At 41.2% G+C, this 19817-nt stretch overlaps 2 protein-coding genes across 2 annotated transcripts; one reads left to right on the forward strand and one right to left on the reverse strand.

Moving 5' to 3' along the window:
- Window positions 1–137: 137 nt before the first annotated feature.
- On the forward strand, window positions 138–9107 carry LOC145697880 (cilia and flagella-associated protein 47-like). Its single transcript, XM_081775085.1, has 7 exons — window positions 138–406; window positions 459–7140; window positions 7207–7853; window positions 7983–8436; window positions 8480–8770; window positions 8812–8937; window positions 8979–9107. Exons 1-7 carry the CDS (start codon window positions 177–179, stop codon window positions 9024–9026), a joined length of 8478 nt encoding a protein of 2825 aa, XP_081631211.1. The 5' UTR covers window positions 138–176; the 3' UTR covers window positions 9027–9107.
- A 400-nt stretch (window positions 9108–9507) lies between these two features.
- On the reverse strand, window positions 9508–12433 carry LOC145697881 (uncharacterized). Its single transcript, XM_081775087.1, has 5 exons — window positions 12390–12433; window positions 10615–10914; window positions 10347–10571; window positions 9794–9955; window positions 9508–9746 (listed from the first exon to the last, which is right to left on the reverse strand). The coding sequence occupies exons 1-5, from the start codon at window positions 12431–12433 to the stop codon at window positions 9638–9640; spliced, it is 840 nt and encodes a 279-aa protein (XP_081631213.1). The 3' UTR covers window positions 9508–9637.
- Window positions 12434–19817: the final 7384 nt, after the last annotated feature.

The following is a 19817-nucleotide window of genomic DNA, read 5'->3' on the forward strand; positions in this document are numbered from 1 at the left end:
AACCACTTCTTTATGTCAATTATTGCTGCGGTGCCACTTTCTCTATCGAGAGCTTACTAACTCTGTCGCCCTGGCAACCGGTCCTGTCATAATGGGTCCAAGCAATCCAACTTTTCTGAACTTCAAATCTTCTGATTGATAATTAAATTCCTCATCCTTTTCATGGCCCTTCCATCATGACGAAGTACAGAGATAAAATCGCACTCTACCCAGCAGAAATTGACTTTGGCCTGATCAAAGAAAATGAAATTGAAAGAGAATCTATCAATTTGGCAATACAGAATGTTTCCAAATCGTCAATCAGAGTGTCCATCCTTTTTCCAGAGATGCAATGGCTGAAGATCGAGCAAAAGTGGATGATAAATGAGCCCGTTCCGCCAGGACTTGAAGTTCAAGCAGTGATAAGGTACGATTTTTTTGTTCAAAAAATAGTTTTCTTACAAAAAAAAAACATTCAGCATCGACCGAAATTGCTTCGATTTCGCATCCTTCCCCTTCCCCCTTGGAGAAATCCGAATCAAAGTCGACGATGCCATCATCCCCTTCCCCCTCCTTGCCAAAAACTCATGCCCCCAACTTGTTGTCGATCAAACAATCTCCTTCGGGAATGTCTCCGACTCGAATAACATCATCAAAAAGAAGCTGAAAATCAAGAACAAAGGCGATGAGCGCGGATTCTTTCAAATCCAAAAGCGTGAAAACGAAGTCGTTAAATTTTCAAGCTATTCTGGATATGTCGATCCCAAAGAAGAAGTTTTTGTCACTGCAAAAATGATCGCAGATTGCCGAAAAGAAATCAACGAAGAAATTCAAATCTTCCTCGGAGACCGGGAAGAATCAATCAAGATCAAGGCGCAAGTAATTTCAAGAAAACTCAAGCTCAGCAGCGAAATTCTTCAACTCGGTGATTTCATCGCTTCCGCCGAGGGCCGCGGCTCCGTTTTTCTCGAAAATCCGACTCCTGATTCTGTCCAGTGGGTTTCCAGAATCCCTTTGGACGCGGACGGTGTTGAGTTCGGCCCTTTTGAATCCCCAACTGAAATCATCCAGCTCAACCCTTCAAGCGGAACTCTAGCGCCCGGAGAAAAGTGCTTGATTTCGATAAAACTGGAATCAAGAAAGAAACTCGAGAAATTCACCGAACTCATCTTGAACGTCGTCTTTGGGGTTGTCGGCAAAGCTTTTTCAGAAAATTCAACTGTTGGTTTATTCGTCACTGCGAATCTTTTTCCCTTGAAATTGAAAATTTCCTCTTTGGCGAAAAATGTCAAACAATCGTCGAAAATCACCAAGATCTATTTCGGCGAAGCGGTTCTCGGAACGACTCCTATTGTCATCCTCGACTTCGAAAATCTCTCAGGAATTGAAATAAATCTTCAAGCGAGTAAAATTGCCCATTTCAAGATAGCGCCGAAAAATTTACTTATCGGCCCGAATGAGACAAAAAAAGTAACGTTTATTATGGACCCAAGTCAAATTGGAAACATCAGTAGTCGGTTTGACTTCAATGTCGTTGTTGGGAAGGGGTCTAAAATTGTGGAGAAAGCGAAATTTCTGCTCGAAGGACATGTCAAGCCGAGAAAAGCGAACATGAAAAAGATCGAGGAGCGTCTCGAAAGCGTCCGACAATCGTACATCCCTCCACTGAACGAGTTCGAGCCAAAGTACAAAATGACTCCAGCAGAAAAGAAGCAGCGAGACTCTCACGTGGCCAAGTACAACGCTGAAATTTCCAAAACCGCAACCGCTCTTCGTAACAAACGATCAAAGCAAGAAACTCGCGAGCGATTCGAAAGAAGAAACAACCCAGTGGAAATTGGTTTGAGCCCAATTGAATCGACCATGATCGATTTTACTCCCGAAGAGTCCCCTGGCTTTGCTTTGAGAAAAAGGGATGATCCCCAAATGACACTTGGCAAGTACAAAATCTCAAGCGGAAAGGAAAAATGGAAGAAATTATCGGCAAATGACTCGGAAATGATCAAAATCGGCAACTTGACGAAAGATAACGTCCTAGACTTTGGAGAAGTTCTCCACGGATCCGAAGGAACTGCGATTTTACCAGTTGAGAATCGATTGCTTGAAGATGTTGTGATGGAGATTTCGACGACTTCGGAGAAAGTGACCTTCTATACGCCGAGTTCTTTCATCATTCCCGGAAGAACATTGATCGAAATCGCTGTTTCTTACAGCGCATCTGACATTGGCCCGATTGGTAGCTCCTTGCAGTACTCCCTGAATAAGGGTCTCTCATCATTCGTCCTTCTTTCCGGAAAAGTGTCACCACCGCGACTCGAAATTCCGGAAGACTCGATCTCCCTTCGCTTCAATCCGAATCAATCAGACACGAGCGAAATGACATCCTCCATCGAAATCCGCAATCCACTCAATATGCCTCTCGAATTTCTCTGGCAGCCGGTCATTCCGGAAGATTCAGCTGGATTTGGCTTCTCTATGCGGCCTGCTTCTGGAATGATTCTCGCTCGATCAAGCTTGAAGTGCGAAGTGAACTACTATCCGTCTTTTCTAGCGCCGCATAACGGGGCGTTCAAGCTCAAAATTGAAGGAAACAGTTATATGGTAAAGTGCAACGCGATCATTCCAAGAGCAGAAGTTTTGTTCACCGACAGAAAGGTAAATTTCGGCCCAATTCCTCTCAATTCAAAAAGCACTCGCCGCGTGTACCTCAAAAACGTCCTCTCAAATCCGGCCATTTTCCGATTTGATCAACCAAGAGGAGTCCCAATTTCTATTTCACCAATTGAAGGGATCATTCCTGTCGGAGGAATTCTCCCTGTCGATCTTGAACTCTACCCAACAACGATGAAAAAGCTCGAATTCTCGGTCATCGCTCAGGTTAAAAATGGAGAAGATGCAGTTCTCCGGGTCGCAGCGCATGTTCAAGAGCCAAAAATCGTTCTCTCGGTGGAGAAATTCATCTACCACGGAGTCCCAGTCGGATGTTATAAAAAAATTCCATTCGAAATCTCCAACCCAACGAAAGCGCCCGTCTCCCTCAAATTCAATCTGAAAAATCTGCCCTTTTCAGTCGAACATTCCGGAGAAAGAATTTCAAAGAGAAGACTAGAAGCTGGGGAGGAAATACGCCTAGATCTCGTCTACCGACCAGCTCAAGTCGAGCAGAAAACGCTTCCATTTTCTATTCTTGCCAACACCATCGATCTCGGATCGAACAATTTCGAAATCACTGCAACAGCTAAGCGAAAGCCCGTTTTTGTCAAAACAACCGACTCTACCTTCAAGGTCAAAAACATCAGCGATGCAAGCATCTGCATCAAATACAACGACGACACAAACTTGTTGAAACCAGATGAAGTCTTCGAAACCGAGCTTTTTGAAGAGAAAGAATTTCAAATTTTGGACATGAATGGCCACAGTTTCCATCATCCCATCCCAGAAACTTGCTCCCAGCCCGCGCCGGGGCTAGAATTTGAGCCAAAAGAGATCGTTTTCGAAGCAGCTCCACTAAATACTGAGCTTCAGGGAGTTCTGAAGATCAAAAATACATTTTCAGAAGACTCGTCTATTGCAATGCGAGAACAAGTCTTGGAAGAGTTTGAGCGATTGGACATCTCTTTCAGCGAAAATTCCTCTATGTCTTCAGACATGATTATTATGAAGATTTCATATTTGACCATGGTGCCTTTCGCTGGAGTGAAAACGCTAGAATTTTTCGAAGAAACGACGGGAGAGACATTCCCCGTCAACATCTACATCTGCTGCGACAATTCCTTAACAACATGTTATCAGTATGTTGCGGAGAGACTGACGAGCCATCATATTGTCGAGCAATCAGAAGGCGGCGGCCGAGCAAGCCTCAACTTTCAAGAATCCGACGAAGGCAACCAGTCGCAATCAAGGAAGACCAATTCAGTTGTTCGAGCGCGGACGAAATCAACCAGCATTTCTGTCTCAACTGAAATCATGTCATTTGGCTCCAGCTCCTCGCCTCACAGCTCATCCTTTCCAGTCACGCTTCAGAGCCGTGAGCAGGTTCCGGGGAGAGCTACGTCCTCGATTGACGCATTTTCGAGTCTTGAAAGCGATCTTGTCTCTTCACTTGAAAAATGGTTCGGCACTTTTGGCTGGTCTTCTGGTCCTTTTCCCATTTCCATCCCAACAACGATTCGATCCTTGACTTCAAGAGCGGTCGGAAAAACAAAGGGGACGGGGAGAATCCTCGCTGGGACAAGATCGCAAATGGTCACTGTTTATGACATGATCGTCAACTTATCCGGTAGGACTATCACTGGCTTCCCCGCCGGCCAGCTCCTCCCTGAAAACAAGGAAGAAAAACGCGCTCAGCTTCTCTGGCAATACGGAGTCATCCTCGAAGTCATCAAAGCCCAGGGCGGCATGGTCGCGCACATCAACGCCGAAGACCTTCTCGAAGAAAATGAATCATTAGCTGAATCAAAAAGACTCGACTTTGAAAAACGCTCGCAAAACGCATGGACCAACTTTTTGCTCCAAGTATTCCGGGTTTTCTCACTCGCAAAGGTTGAAAAATATCTCCCTGGAATCGATGCCAGTCATATTGAATCAAACATTTACGACGGATCGGAAAAGATAATTCTCGCTTGGCTAAATGAGGTCTTTGAGCAAGTTCGAGGGCCAGTTTTTGGCGTTGAAAGAAGAACGATTATTAATTTTGACAATGATTTACGAGATGGACTTGTTCTTGGATCCCTCGTGGCATTTTACTGTCCGTATTTTATCGAAGACTTGAAGAAGATGTTTGTTTCTTGCACGATGGCGGAGCAATGTCTTCACAACGCACTGATCCTCCTCGAGATTTTCAAAAAGATCAGAATCGAAATGGTTCCCCTGGCGACACAGATAACGGACCCGAATCCGATTACAATGCTGATGTTGCTCGTCAACGTCGCCGAAGTTCTTCCAGCAATGAAACCGATCGACATCGCTTATCTGAATGGAAAGCTCTCGCAAGAATGCAAAAAGACGTTCACCATCAAAAATCGATTCAAAAAAGCTGTTCAGTACGAAGCGTTTATCATTTCAAATAACGAGCAATCATTTTCAACGAGCAACGAAAAATTCAGCATTCCGCCGAAATCCTCTTTTTCACTTGTCGTCAATTTCAAAAGCTCCTTTTTCCTGAAAACAGAAGCGATTCTGGTCGTCAAAAGTCTCCCAACACCAGCTTTTCCCGTTCAAGCTGAAACGCTTGTTTTTACTCTCAAAGGGAATATTTCCGAGTTTTCGCCGAGAGAATTTGTCAGAGAGGCGGTAAAATGCCCGGTTTATGAAGAAAAACAAATTGAAATCGAAATAAATTGCCCGTTGAAATTCGAAGGTCAGAGGGAATTCACAGTGAGTTCTTTGGAAACTCATCGGGTTGGCAAGTCATCTTATCATCTGGACGAACTTTTGGAAGAAATGGAAAACAATGTCTTTCCGCGAGAATTTTATGCTTCAGATGAAACGTTGCAACTCGACTGCGAAAAAAGCGTCTTCAAGCTTTTCTACAACCCGATCGGTCAGATACAGAAAAGCGGAATTTTCATCTTTTCAAACGAAGAAATCGGTCAGTTCGCCATCAAAATCAACGGCTCTCCCCTTCCGCCCAAACCATCTCCAATCCTCCGCGGCCAAGAAAAATGCTTCACTGTCTCTGGCGATCAGATTTTCTGGAAAACAAGCGTCACGGGATCAAAAGAAGCCGTGCTGAAAATCTATGGAGAAAACGTCGCTTTTCAAAATGCACTTCAGCGGGTCGTGAAGCTTTCCTTGCCGAAAAGAGAAAAGGAGATCAGGGAAAAGACGTTTTCACTGAACACCAGGGCGCTGCAGGAAAAAGTAGTTTCCCCGGATTTTTACAAGAAAATTCGAAAGTTCGAAGTCTTCTCTACTTCCGAGCATTTTCGGCTTCCGAAAACCATTGAGATCGACACTTCTACTCCGCAAGTAGAAATTCCCATCCAACTCCTGACCGACCAACAGGGCCGATACCCTGGCCTCATTTTCTTCCAAGGAACCGAGGACTCCCTTCTCGATACTAGAATCATTCAACTCGAAGCAATAATAACTGCCGAGTGCGAGTCGAAAAACCTCATCCTCGAAGCGCCGGCACGAGAACAAGTCGATCAACTGATTCCGATTCAAAACATGACCCCTCATGTCTGGCAAATGACAGCGACTCTTCGAATCCAAGAAAACTCCGCGGCGGGTTTCGCTCAAGAACGCGACCCATTTTCCGGGCCGGAGTTTTTCACCGTCCAGCCGGGTGAAACTTACAACTACCGACTTCTCTTTTCCCCGATGTTCAAGAAAACTTACAAAGCGGATCTCAACTTGGTCAACAAAACCGACGGCAGCGCCGCTTCTTTCCACATTACCGGTGTCGGAAAGAACCCGAAAGTCTCGCAAAAATTAACCTTTCACAGTGTCAAATGCGATTCGCCACGAAAAGCGTCGATAATCGTCCCAAACCTGGGTCGACGAAAAATGCAGTTTCAACTTCACACGACCCTTGGATCTATTATTGCTGGTCCCTTGTCAATTACAGTCGAGAAGAATTCTAGCGCTGAGTATATCTTCGAAATCATTCCTCCTGAGATTGATCGTTACAGAGGCCTCCTGGTTTTCGCCGGTCAGGAGTTGTACAAGACGAATAATCCAGACTACGACTCGGATCACGAAGACGATTTCAACGGAGAAAACGGCGATGAGCTCGTGGAAATGCCCTACGGCGAAGAATTCCTCCTTCTCTATGAGCTTGACATTTCCTCTGTCCGAAGCGATCCGGCAAAACGGCTGAAATTTTCTGGCTCTTGCGGCGAATGGCTTTCAAAAACAATCGAGCTCAACAATCCAACAGAGCGAGATTTTATCTTTAAAATAAAATCAAGCAACTTGGAAATTCTCAAAGTCGAAGAAGCAGTCAAAATACCACCGCATTCAAAAAAGCCCTTAGAAATTCTGTTCATGCCCGAAAATGCTTCTGATCCGACTCCAGCTGATTTGACTTTTGAGAGCGATCTGACAGGGAAATTCTGGTATCAGATTGAGTTTTACTTGGAAGACCCGCTGCCGAAATTGGTGAAGGCGAAAGATGTACCGTTTGGAAAGTGGGAGAGTTTGACAGTTCAAGGCATGGTTTTTAAATAACACAAATAAAAGCCCATAAATTATGGGCCATAATATAAGTTTTCGTGTTTTGAGTATAACCAGCATCAACGGGAGAATAAATTTAGCAGGAAGTTTACTTTGAAAAAATGCAATCTCATGAATGCGAAAACTGGCAATTCCATCAAAGTAATGAAAAATACAATCGAAACCATAACAGTGACAAACACATCAATAAAAGAAACAACCTTCACCTTTTCAACCTCCTCCCCTGATCTGTTTCTCGACCCAAATCATCTTCCTGCCGAGAAATTCACAGCGAAAGAAACAAAGGACATTCATCTCTTTTTCATCCCCCACCAGCTTGGCAAGTCCATCTCGACCTTCATCGCCTCCAGCCCTGATTGCGGAAAAACCATTGTCGACGTTGAAGGAGAAGCAGTTCCGCCAAAACAATATGAGCCGACGAAAATCTTCGCAAAGGCGAATTCTCCGAATGGAAAAACTGTCGTCATTCCCTTCAGAAATCCAAGCGATAAGAGCATTTTATGTTCAGTCGATCTAAAGATGTCAAAAGGTCAAGAGCAGCATTCAGACGCATTTCAAGTTCTTCTAAAAAAGCGGGTACCAATTGCGCTCGCGAAAGGAGAAGTCTTGGAAATTCCGGTGTCTTTTATTTCGGAAGGAGAGTTGGAGTCTGTCGTTGCTTTTGTTACTGTGACTGCCCGGCCAAAAGACAACAGGTTAAAATTCAATTGTTCTCTGAAGAACCATAAGTTCGATTTCAATAAAGAAAATTTATATTTTATTGAATTTGAAAATTAATATTTAAATATACGGCGTAATTGGATATTTAAAATAACTACTTTCAGTCCTTGGCTACAAATTAACCCAGAAAAAGACCTCCCAGAAGGATACACAGTCGATTCAGCTGGCAACGTCACTACCATTACCTTCACCTACCCTCTCCACGGTTCAACCCTTTTCAAAGTCCCGGAAGAAAAACAACTCCTAATCGAATGCAACGCCCGTTCAAGATTCGAGCGAAAGATCGAGCTTTCTCTGAACGGCGCTGCACCAAATATTCTTCCGACAGTTCCGCTCAGAACGAAATCGGCGCAAAATGCATCTGGATACAGCTTCGACCTTTTGTTTACTGAAGAATCGGTGTTTGCAAAGGCGATTTCGATAAGTCTTGTCGGGCAGAAAATTGACCAAGAAAGTGGGGAAGTGAAATTGGTCTTTTGCTTGACTTTTATGCCGATGATTGGAGGCGTTAATGAAAAAGCGGTTCTTTCCATTTCTTCTGCTATTGGCGCTACATGGGTAGGCAGAAATGAGAATGTACCCCTTTCATTATTTATTCTAGCGCTTTCCATTGGAACTTCGCGTGACAGAGCCACCAGCTGACGATGAAATCTGCATTCCCGGTTGCAAAATTGGCTCTAGCTCTGTTGTCCGGTTTCGTTTATTTGGAGAAAACATCGCTTTCAATGCAAAATTATTAGAAAATGCGAAGGAAGAAGATTCTTTATTTGAAATCTCTCCTGAAGAAGGAGTTTTAACACCAGATGGTTTGGAGTTTTCAATCACTTATACACCGAAGGTTTTTGGGGAAAAGGCGAGCTCAAGACTTCTTGTTTCTACTTCTGATAAAACGGTAGGCAAATGCCCGTTGATAGGAAAAAACAACGTTTGTAGCTGACGTATGATATCACAACTGTGCCAGCTGCACCAAGAAGAAATCAAATGACCAGCTCGGCTTATGGCAAAATCTATGCTCGGCCGAAGAAAGAGCCCAAGAATTATGTTTTGCAGAATAAAATGGTAAGAGATCATTCACTCTTCATATCTTATTACTTTTCTAGATGACGAGAAAGAAGGCAAACCTCCTTAAACTCGAGTCATTGAACTGAAAAGAAACTCATATTGCCACTGTGGATACTGTTTTATACGATTCATTTTATATTTATTCTGAGAATAAAATTCCTCTCGATAGTAACAGAGCCACTAAAAGATCTTCGAGATCCTGACTCAGGTATTTTACACAGGTTTTTGAGCCTAGAGTTAGATGAAAATATCTTAAAAAATATCTGAAAGGAGTTCTCTTCCTTGATTTCAAATTATTTTGTTTCCTAAAGAAAATACGCTCTCTCCATTCCCAGACAAAGAAACAGTCTTTTGTACAAATTGATGAAGTAGCAGATACAAAACATTGTTTACAAAACATCTGCTCGGATGTTTTAAGGCGTTCCCGTGCGCCTTATCTACGCGTACACTTGTACACTTTCAGCCGCTGATAAGATTAAAATAAATTCAACCTGTCAAAATAGTAGCTTACTCTTTTTTCGGATTGTTACTCATTTATTCAAGAAAAAAGAAATTATCCTTGTTTGTTATTTACAGAAGTAGCCATATAAACATACAGTAAGAAGATAAATAGGAAAAAAAGAATTGAACAAAAATAGCGTTTTTACAGAGATTTGATTTCTTAGCAGGTGTTGAATAGAATAATATTTTTGGGAATTTACATGAAGTACTCTTTCTTGAACTTGGATTCTAGTTCATGGTCTTTCAGACTTGATACAGTTTCATCGTAAGTTGTGATGTCTGTTCCACAGCTTTCCGATTTCCGACTAGAAAATTGAGGTTTCGGCGAAGAAGGAAGAAAAGCTGGACTTACTGTAGCCTCCTTTTAACAAGAATACCACCAATCAGAATCGTCAGTAAAAACGCTATCGTAACACATGCAATCGCCACATTCGAAGCCGCCCTCAGTCCTTTCTGTTCTTCCGCTAATTCTGCCGATCGCGTGGAATTCCCTCCATTTGCAACTCCGGCCAAACTAAATAACAAAAATCAATCATCATCGATAATTTTAACAAGCCCTCGCTTCTTTTGGATGTGGAAGGGGAAAATTAAACGGAGGAAGTGATAACGGCTGGTTATTTGAAAGGGCGCGCGCGCTGTAATTTCTTGTGCCGCTATCAACGCGCTCGGTGAAGAGCTACCTGTAATTACAGTTCTTGCAATTTTTTTCAACAATTTTATTTTCCAAGAAATAATTTCTCATTCATATTTTTAATTTAGTCTCACTGTATTAAAACTAATTTTTATGGTGGATGCAATTTTGAGCATTTTGATTGGCTTATTCTCATTTTTAAGCATTTTTATTGGTCAAAAAATAATCTTTCAAACTCTTATTTTCGATCTTTTTATCAACATGATGAGCTTACTTTTGATAGGGTGAAATTGTGGTCTGAATATCTTTCGTAAAAGGCGCTTGATCGGACTGCATGGCGACAGTAGTTTCTCTCCTCGCATAGGTATGTGGCAGTGTAGTTGGAGCGGGAGAAACTTGAAGCTCGACAGCTTCGGAAATTGTCGATCCAAGGTTGTTGGAGACTTTGCAGCGGAGGAGCTTTCCAGAGTCCGCGAGAGACAATGAGTAGTTTGACGGTCTTAAGGGTGTCATCAAGGAATGATGGGGAGGGTAAGGCTTACCTTATTTCCCTCTGTGGGGATTGAAGATCGTCTTGAATCAAATAAGTAATAGTTTCGGGGAGCGGGCGACCATTGAAAACACATTTAGCCGATAGCGACTCCTGTCCGTCCTGGAGCGGATAAGCCAGGTTGATCGAGGCCGAGTTGGGCGCGTAGTTTATCTTGAGTGGATTCGTCGATTCCTGAATCGTCCTTCCTCCATGATTTACTTCGCAGCGGATCACTTCTCCGTCCAAATCCGCGCTCGCTCGGACCGAGACGGTCGAAGAGCACTTCGTCTTTGCCGAATCGCAGCTTTGACTGAACAAAAATCATTAACTAAAAGGTTAAGCGTAATTGCTTTTTTAAGAATTAATCGCTTGTCGTCATTGCGAAAAAAAGCGCTCTCAACTAATTATATCCTAATTCGGTAATCCTCAAGAGTGCAAACAACTGAAATGGTGATCCGCGTAATTTATGTTTCGATCGTCCGAAAACACTTGAATAAGAGGAAATTGCGGGCACGAGCAATAATTTCCTCAAAAAGAGGGGACTTTTGGAAAAAAATGGGCCGGGAATGATCGGTAATGAATTTTGAGGCGGCAGAATAAATAAACAAAAAAGCTGATTTTTGAATAAAAGCCAAAAATAACCGGTTCTTTTCGTGGAAAATAGACAGATTTGATTCCGAACAAACTGTTCTAAAGTGAATTGAATCGATGATACTTCAGGAGAAAGCCACTTGTCCCGATTTATTCTCCGAAGAAAAGACAGATATTATTTATACCCCGCTTTTGTTTCGTCTCGATTTGCGTTTTCAGAGCATTACTTTTTCAGCTCACCTGACATTGTCTTTCTTCCGCGACGCACTGTAACGTCGACCCAAACTGTCAATCCAGGAGAACGAAACTGCTTTCAAAAGGGATATCCAATATTTTTTTTTATATTCAAGAAATCAAGAATTAGGGGTTTCAAGTCACTAAAATGAAAAGCCGCGTAGCGGCTTTTTTTAAAACGAAGCCGCAAAGCGGCTTCGCCAAAAATATAATATTCATCTATTCTTTGATAACCCTGAGTCAGGGTCCCCCTGACACAGGTTGCTAAAGCTAGAAAACTTTTCAATCCGTTCCTGGAACACCACCATTAGCAGAGCACGTGACTTGTATCAGCTCGTCGACGTCTAAAACGTCCTGATTTACAGTCAATGTCATCTTTGGCGCTTTGTATGGGAGGATTTGGACTGGACGAGGACCATCTTCGCGCTCATCGCCGCAGTTGATTCTAGTGCTGTTTTCGGCGCGAAAATTCGTGAGTCGGAGGGATAATTGAAGCGTTTCTAGTTCATGGTTCTTTTTTGAAAACGAAGCGAGAAGAAAAAGAAGCGAGAATCCGCTTGCGGCTTCGAGTCAAAGAAATCTAGCTGCGCTTTGCGCGGCTCTTTTGTTGAAAACCCGAAGCCGCAAGCGGCTTCTCGATTCGATTCGAAAAACCGGAAGTAACAATGACCTGTTTTAGGGGGCTCTCTTGAATAAACTGTTTATATTGTATAAGTATTGCTCTTTGTAAGTGAAAAAACGGAGAATATTCTAGCTCGAGACTTGAGCTGGAATGCCGTCCGGAATTGTGAATTGAAGAGGCGAGCTGGCGGCGGAATGCGCCTGGGAAGCTCGAACTGACCGTCTTGGGAATGCTGCACTTGTAAAAAGGCGGAAATACGCACTTGTATAAAAGGGCCTGAAAACGCTTTTTTATTATTAAATTTTTGACGTCATTCTTTTTTCTTTCAAATTAAAGACCTTCCGTCAGCCTCGATATTGAAAGGTTGAATAAATCCCGTCATTCAGTCCACTTATACTGACAAAAAGTAGACAGCAAAACTTAGTTTGTACTTGAGTAGGTGAGTTTGTCTAATTTATGAATGGAAAATGCAATTGGACCTGTCAGAAACACTCAAATTAGGAAAGTCCAAAACTAAGCCCTCTTTACTCTGTATTTAAAAGTTTTAACAGCCGCATATTTTGTTTCAGCTGTTCGCCGATTCACTAAAATTGCTCTTTTCAGAAACTTAAGGGTGTCAACAACGATCTTTTTTTTCGGGAAAATCGCTCTTGACACCCTTAATTTCTGCCCTTTGAATTTCCTTTTTGGAAAACTTAAGGGTATGAACAACGATCTACTTTCCATGAAAATCGTTCTTGACACCCTTAATTCTCTCTTAAGAATCGTATTTTTGGGAGTTTTAAGGGTGTCAACAACGATTTTCTAATTTTAAGAAATTCGCTGTTGACACCCTTAATTCTGTTTAAGAATAGATATTTTCAGAGACTTAAGGAGGGGGTCGACGAGAATCGGAATTTCCGTGACCAAAAATGCGGAGAAACCGGCCTCGATAGTAAAACTTTGATATTTCGGGTGGTTAGATAAGCGTTTGAAAAATCAGGCGGCGTGAAGAGAAAAAAAATTTTCATTCAAAAAATTCACGAAAAATTGGGTCAAAGTAGGTGTGTCTCTTGACCAAAAAATCTCGAAACCCGCTTTTTGTTTTCGCGATAAAATTTATTTACCTGGTTGTTTAGACCCTTTAGAATCAGGCGGCGACGAGATGATGGAATTCTATATACAGAAAATATGTCAGAGGGACGATTGAAAAAGTAAGAGAAGCTCGCGCGGCGCGCTCTCGACGCTATTTTTCTCATTTTTCGCTTGGCGCGGGCCATTTTTCCGCCTCGCGCGCCCGAGTTCCCAATCTTTGAGTGAAATTTTTCTATTTTTGACTACAGCTAATCGAAAAAAGCTGGAGACCAAAATTTCTTGTTTTCGATCGAGGAACTCAAAAATGTTATCAGAATTTTGAAAAGTCGAAAATTTTTTTCTCGTCGACCCCCTCCTTAAGGGACCTGGGCGAGCAGCGCTGAGCCAAACTTCTCGCGCTCGCCGTTCTTGCTAGAAATAAGATTTTTTGAAATTTCTTTTTGTAAATTATATCTCCTAATCTTCAGCTTTCTGTTCCCATTCTTAGTTTTTCTCTATCATTCTTGGTTGATGAGCTAGCGAGAAAAAGAGAAGCCCAACTTCAAAAGGCATCAAGTCTTGCAAACTTTATTTTTTCTTCATGAAACTAGTATCATTGAAAAGCGCGTTAAATTCTGAGCAGATCCCACCCAATCAGCTAAACTAAATCGGTACTCATTGGCGTGTAAGGCCAAATAAAGAAAACTACTTAGCGCGCGCAGCTGGTCGCGGCTCGGCTGGACGCTCCGACTAAAGCTATTTTGGGCTTCCTGGACATGATTCCCGCTGGGCGGGCGTTAAGTTATCTTGTTTATCTGGCCTTAGACGCTAATGAGTACCGATTTACTTTAGCTGATTGGGTGGGATCTGTTCAGAATTTAACGCGCTTTTCAATGATGCTAGTTTCATGAAGAAAAAATAAAGTTTGCAAGACTTGATGCCTTTTGAAGTTTCGCTTCTCTTTTTCTCGCTAGCTCATCAAACAAGAATGATAGAGAAAAACTAAGAATGGGAACAGAAAGCTGAAGATTAGGAGATATAATTTAGAAAGAGAAATTTCAAAAAATCTTATTTCTAACAAGAACGGCGAGCACGTGAAGTTTGGCTCAGCGCTGCTCGCCCAGGTCCCTTAAGGGTGTCAAAAACGATTTTCTCATTTTGAGGAAATCCCTCTTGACACCCTTAATCATGTTTATTCCAGTTTAAATTGGCCTTGCTTTTCAATTTCGCTGAGCTGGCTAATTATTGAGTTGCTTAATATTTTAGCAGCGGCCTAAAATCATTTTTCTCAAGGTTGATTTGAGAGGCTTTTTGTGTCAGCATTTGGTGACATTTCCGTCAATTACTCTGAGAATAATTGAAAACGGGGTCTCGCTCTTCTGAATTCTCAAAAGCAAAATTAACAGGTGTGCTTAAAAGGAGCGATTATACAGTAAGAAAAAAGGGCCTTGTTTATATAATTTAGATATTCTTTTCTAAACAGAGCATTGTTCCACTCGTGGTTCTTTTTAAGGGTGCTGATGATTTATAACGCTCAATTTAATTATTAAAAATGGCTGAGGAGATAAAGAAAACTCCAATAAAACTTGTATAAGAGCTGATTTTACTGTATTACGGTAGAAAAAAGAAACCATGTTCCTGAAAGCGAGGAAAAACTGTCGACTAACCAGCTTCCTTGGATTTTTTGAGGTTCTTCGTTCCGGACCATGACGAAAGTGTACCCACTGGAATCGCTGATTCTTAGCATCCTGAAATTTTGAGTTATTGATTGTAGATTCGGCGAAATTTGGAAGTGTTTCAAAAAAAAGTGAAATTTGCGCGGCGCAGTTAGGTGCTCAGCGCTAATCGCGGCGGGACATTATCACAACTGCGATAATTGCCGACGGGAGGTGATTTGACAAAGAGAGGCCAGTACGGGGCTTCGAGGGTGAAATTATTTTTCGAGTACCGGACTAAGCCACTCGATCCGAATCAGCTGATTTTGAGCCTTTTTACAGGCAAGGTTATTTTTTAGAACAGAAATCAGAAAAAGCCAAAACTTTAGTCAGCTTCAAATTCAGTCAAAAAATCAGAAAAAAGGCTGTATAAAGGATAAACACGGTTTAACTTCGGAAATTATTCTATTTATTATCATTTTGGTTTTTTGTAGAGTTGAGATTATTTTGTATGGTCTGCGTTGGTTTGGATTTGCGTAAACATGTGCCACTGAAGTGGTCAGTTTCCAGACAACCACTCAAATCAACAATTATTCAAATCGCCTTCTTTGAATTTTACCGAGAGTAAAATTGCTGCTTTTCCAATTGCCCTTATTTTGACGCAAAAATACTTCTGGCCTGGGCGATTAGGCTAATGAAAACTTAGAATGGCATAAAATCTGGGAAAAATAGCTGTCTGTTTATTTTGCGTACTAAAGGCCATCTGTGATAATCTGGCCATTGTTAAAGCCCCGTCACGTGAAGGGAGTCCGTGAGAGTTCCGGCCTGTCACTGGGGCGGAAAATTCTTCAACCTATTTTTCATTTTTGGAAGTTTATTGTTTTCAGGTGTAATTTGCGAAATCGAAAAATTAAGATTTTCTGAAAAAAAAGATGCATGAACATTTTTTCGATTGGCGTGACATTTGTAAAACGTCGGTTGACAAGATGATTTCCGCCGCATTTTGGTGGGAGCAGGAGCTCGATCTCGCCACTTTTACAAACCCGATTACCCCTCTAAGATCATCACGTGGGCCAAGAAATCTTATATTTATTTCACATGCACACTACCGCAAAAGCCGAAACTAACCGCTCTTTGGACTGAATTAAAGCAGTATTTTGAAACTGGGGTCCTTCTTGATTTTCTTCAAAAAAAAATTTTTTTTCCAGCATGAAAATTTTGGATTTTTTTGGTTATTCAAAATAAACCCCCACCATATTTGTTTGCTCCCAATCCAACACACCGGTCTTTGATGAATATTCACGGGCCCCGTCACCTGCATAATACAGAAAAACTCCAACACGCTCCAGATGGCCTCGATTTCTCCAAAATTCGAATCCAATTTTTAACGCGAATCTCGCGAATGTTCATTTGGTCGCGAAAAATATTATGACAAGATTTCCCGTGCTCGATTTAATCCTCTCACGACGGGTGTATATTTTTAAAACATCCATATTTTTTTTGAAATTCAGCCGCATCAAGTCGAAATTTCAAGTTATCAAAAAATAATATTTCCTTATTTGATTGTAATTAATGAAATGATCCGTAACAACCATTTACACTGAGCTTTGAGGATCTGAGTCTGAGGTTAATTCTCGAGTCGTTGTGATGGCTAATCCGCCGGATCATGTCGGAGCGGTTCCCTTTCGCGGCGCGATTAACTCCCCGATTCAGCCAGGCTCAGCTCACCATCTTCTGACAAAACGATCCGCGCCCAACTCAATTTTCACAGCAGCTGTGTTAAATCCTTTTTCAATCTTTATTGACTCATCTTTTACAAATTTACCTGTGAATATTTAAAATCAGCTCAATTATATTATTAATTTAACGCTGATTGTTTTGATGATTTCAATGTTACTAATTGTTGAGTGAGCAATAAATCGCAGATTGAGGAGCAATAGTCGTAATTGTGTCCTTGCCCTTCGGAAAGAGAAAGAAGAAAGCGCAATCGCGGCAGATTGGCCCTCGCTCATTAATCAAAGTGCAAGTAAAAGTAACATCGCTCACTCTCTCTCTCTCTTTCTCGAAAAAGTAATTTGAGAGCATAATTTAAATTATGCAGGGCCATCATGCCAAATGGCCGAGATGGGCACCTTCCTGTCGTCAAACCGAGCTAATTTTTCTTCTCTTCATATTTTCACTCCCACGAGTCCTTATTACATAATCTTACCTATTAAACTTCACTTTTTTCTTGGCCTACCCTACTATTGGCGCTTGTTCACCTATTTTTTGGACAAAGAAATGAATAAGAGAATCATTGAATTGGGAGTCCACGTTGGGATATTTTTCGGCTTAGAAACCTGAGTCAGGATTCAAGAGGAACATTTAAGTTTTTCTGGAACCCTGACTCAGGTTTTTAGACAAATTGGTTATCATTTAACGCTTTCTTTCGCGAAAACAGGGTCAATCTAATTTCAACTCCCTGATTAATTAATCCATTCTTGACCCCCGTTTTTACGCTCAAGGAAGCGCCAAGGAAGCTAGAATTTCCCGGCGCCCAGGAAATCAAAATAAATAAATGCATAAGCGCATATCTGCTCTTGACAAATTGATGGTCAATCAAAACAAGCCGCGCTCAAATAAAAATCCAAACTTCAAATATTTACGCGACATCTGCTTGTCAGCCCGGTCTAAAGGATGAGCACCCGCACTTACCTTGAATTTGGCTTGGAACGACAAGTGTAAACATAATCGTCGCCAATGGCGATGTATTCTTTTCGCATTGCCGAGCTGCCAGCGCTGACAATTGACAGTAAGAAGAAACTCGTCAATATACTGTAATTCTTCATTTTTCTTTGTTTTTTTCTTCGTTTTTTTCGGTTCAGCAGGCTCTCTATTTCAAATTCATCATTTTCTCTTTCTTTTTAAAAGGTTTTTTGATGTACAAAAAGTCAATTAATTCGTTAAAAGAGACGAAAAAAGACAAAAATAGTGATTTTCTCCAGCTTCGATATATTCGGCGCGCGCCACCAAAACTCCGCCGCAGCGCAAAATCCGCGCTTATCGACTCTTTTGCGCCCTCCCGAAGGAAAGCGCGGAGATATTGAGGGATAGTTTGGAGATGTTGGGGGTTTTTATGCATTTTGATTGTCGAATGCGTAATTATTTGGAAATGGAATAAACTTCAAGCGGATTAATTTACGATTATGATTATTCTTCGGCTCAATTTTGTTTTTTTTTTCTCAAAAAAATCTTTTTTATAAAATTTTATTTTTTCGTTAAAAAATAATTAAGTTTTTTTATGAAAATATATTTTTTTATATGGTTGTTTTTGTTTATTGAAGCAAGATCTTTCGAGCTTTTACGCTCATCATCAGGCTACAGTAAAATGAGGGATCAGAAAGAAGGAATAGATGTTACCTGAAACGATCAACTGGATCGAATGAGGAAAGAGGAAGAGAGAAAAAACAGTAGCACGAGGGCGTAGGTTGCATTTCTCGAGAAATACCATATTCAAACCGTCAACCACAAATTATATTTTTTTTATTTCATTTAAGCCGAAATTTGTTATTTTTTTATTAATTTACAGTAAATAAAAATTTGATATTTTAAAATAAAAAATCAAAAAAAAAAAAATATTTGTGAAAAACATAATTTCACTTTGCAATTAGATTTTTCTAATTTCTAAAGTCGTGAAAAAGCAATTGGTTTTCCAATTTTTCAATTTTCGAAAAGATTTTTTGGCCGGCCGATCTCTTGGGGGAACTTTGTTCTTGTTGTGTCAACTTAAATAATTGATATTTTAACACGAGAGAAACATGCTAATTAGAGGGGCCAGAGTCGAAGGGGATTTTTTCAAAGCTCGAAACAGAAACAGTGTTTTTTGGCCTTGGACTTGAAGGTTCAATTTCACTTCTCTAGTTGACAAGCGACTTTTCGTCGGCTCTGAATTATTCGTTGATTTATCCCTGAATGCGCGAAAGTTCGAATCTGAGCTCGAGACCCTGAGTCAGGGTTTCAAAGAGCTTGAATGACAAGCCAAAACTTTTTATTTCGGCGAAGCCATGTTGCGGCTAATTTTTCAAAAAAAGCCGCAACGCGGCTTTTCATTCAAGCTCTTTGAAACCCTGACTCAGGTTTTGGACACAGGTTTTCGAGCCAAAATTCGAATTTTTCTTTGTTTATTTTCGTTTTTAAAAGGATCAGAAGGAGAGAGAAGCATCTCCCTTTTTGCTCGTTTTTTTTTCTAGTTTTGTTTATCATCAAACGAGTGTCGCCCGAGTTGAAGCTCTTGAAATTTTGGAGGCGGCGGATTTGATTTTACGAAACTGCTCTCCTCCGCGATTCTAGGGCGGAGAAGTGAATCTTGCCAAACCGCAACTGGATTTCGCGGTTCGATTTCGTGACATGTCCCCAAATCCAGGGACATACATCCTCGGCAGGTAAATTGATGAAGATGGAATAATAATGAAATTGAAAAACGGTCGACAGGAGCCTGTCGGAAAACCTTAGTCAGGATTTCAAAAATACTGAATAAAAAGGCGCACAGCGGCTTTCATCTAAAAAAAGCCGCGAAGCGGCTTCAAAAATTGGTATAAATAATATCAAAAATTTTTGTTTATCTTTGTTTTTGAGGCTGATTTATAGCAGTGAGATCCTTTTTTATCAATTTGATTGCAAAAATAAGGGTGTCAACTGCATAAAATCATTCGAGAAAAATCAATTCTTCTCCCAGAATACCCTCATAGAACCCAGAATACATTCAAAGAGTAGAGCTCCTAAGAATGCCTCGAGGGCTGATTTAAGGGTAATCCTATACATCAGCGCGGCGCTGCTCGCTCGATTCGCGCTCCGCGAGAACCTATTTTTCACAAGGCCATAACATCCGAACGGAGTAAGATTTTTTCAAAATTCAAAAAGATTCTGAATGTTGAAAGTCTCTTCTATTTTTCTAGCAAAAATGAAAAAAATCGGCAACCAAGAACCATATGAAAACTGCCGGTTTCCTTCAAAAGACATTTCCCGCCACATTTCTCATCCAAATTTCACGAAAATCAGATGTTCTTGTAGAGAATCGTC

This window comes from Oikopleura dioica, chromosome 2, assembly GCF_907165135.1.
Source record: "Oikopleura dioica chromosome 2, OKI2018_I68_1.0, whole genome shotgun sequence".
Lineage (NCBI taxonomy): Eukaryota > Metazoa > Chordata > Appendicularia > Copelata > Oikopleuridae > Oikopleura > Oikopleura dioica.

Coding starts and splice junctions, on each gene's coding strand:
- LOC145697880 (XM_081775085.1), top strand. CDS start 177: ATGACGAAGTACAGAGATAAAATCGCACTCTACCCAGCAGAAATTGAC. Junction 7,854..7,982: donor GCCCGGCCAAAAGACAACAG/GTTAAAATTCAA, acceptor AACTACTTTCAG/TCCTTGGCTACAAATTAACC. Junction 8,938..8,978: donor ATGTTTTGCAGAATAAAATG/GTAAGAGATCAT, acceptor TTACTTTTCTAG/ATGACGAGAAAGAAGGCAAA.
- LOC145697881 (XM_081775087.1), bottom strand. CDS start 12,433: ATGACGGGATTTATTCAACCTTTCAATATCGAGGCTGACGGAAG. Junction 10,915..12,389: donor AATATCGAGGCTGACGGAAG/GTCTTTAATTTG, acceptor ATTTTTGTTCAG/TCAAAGCTGCGATTCGGCAA. Junction 10,572..10,614: donor TCCCCACAGAGGGAAATAAG/GTAAGCCTTACC, acceptor GACACCCTTAAG/ACCGTCAAACTACTCATTGT.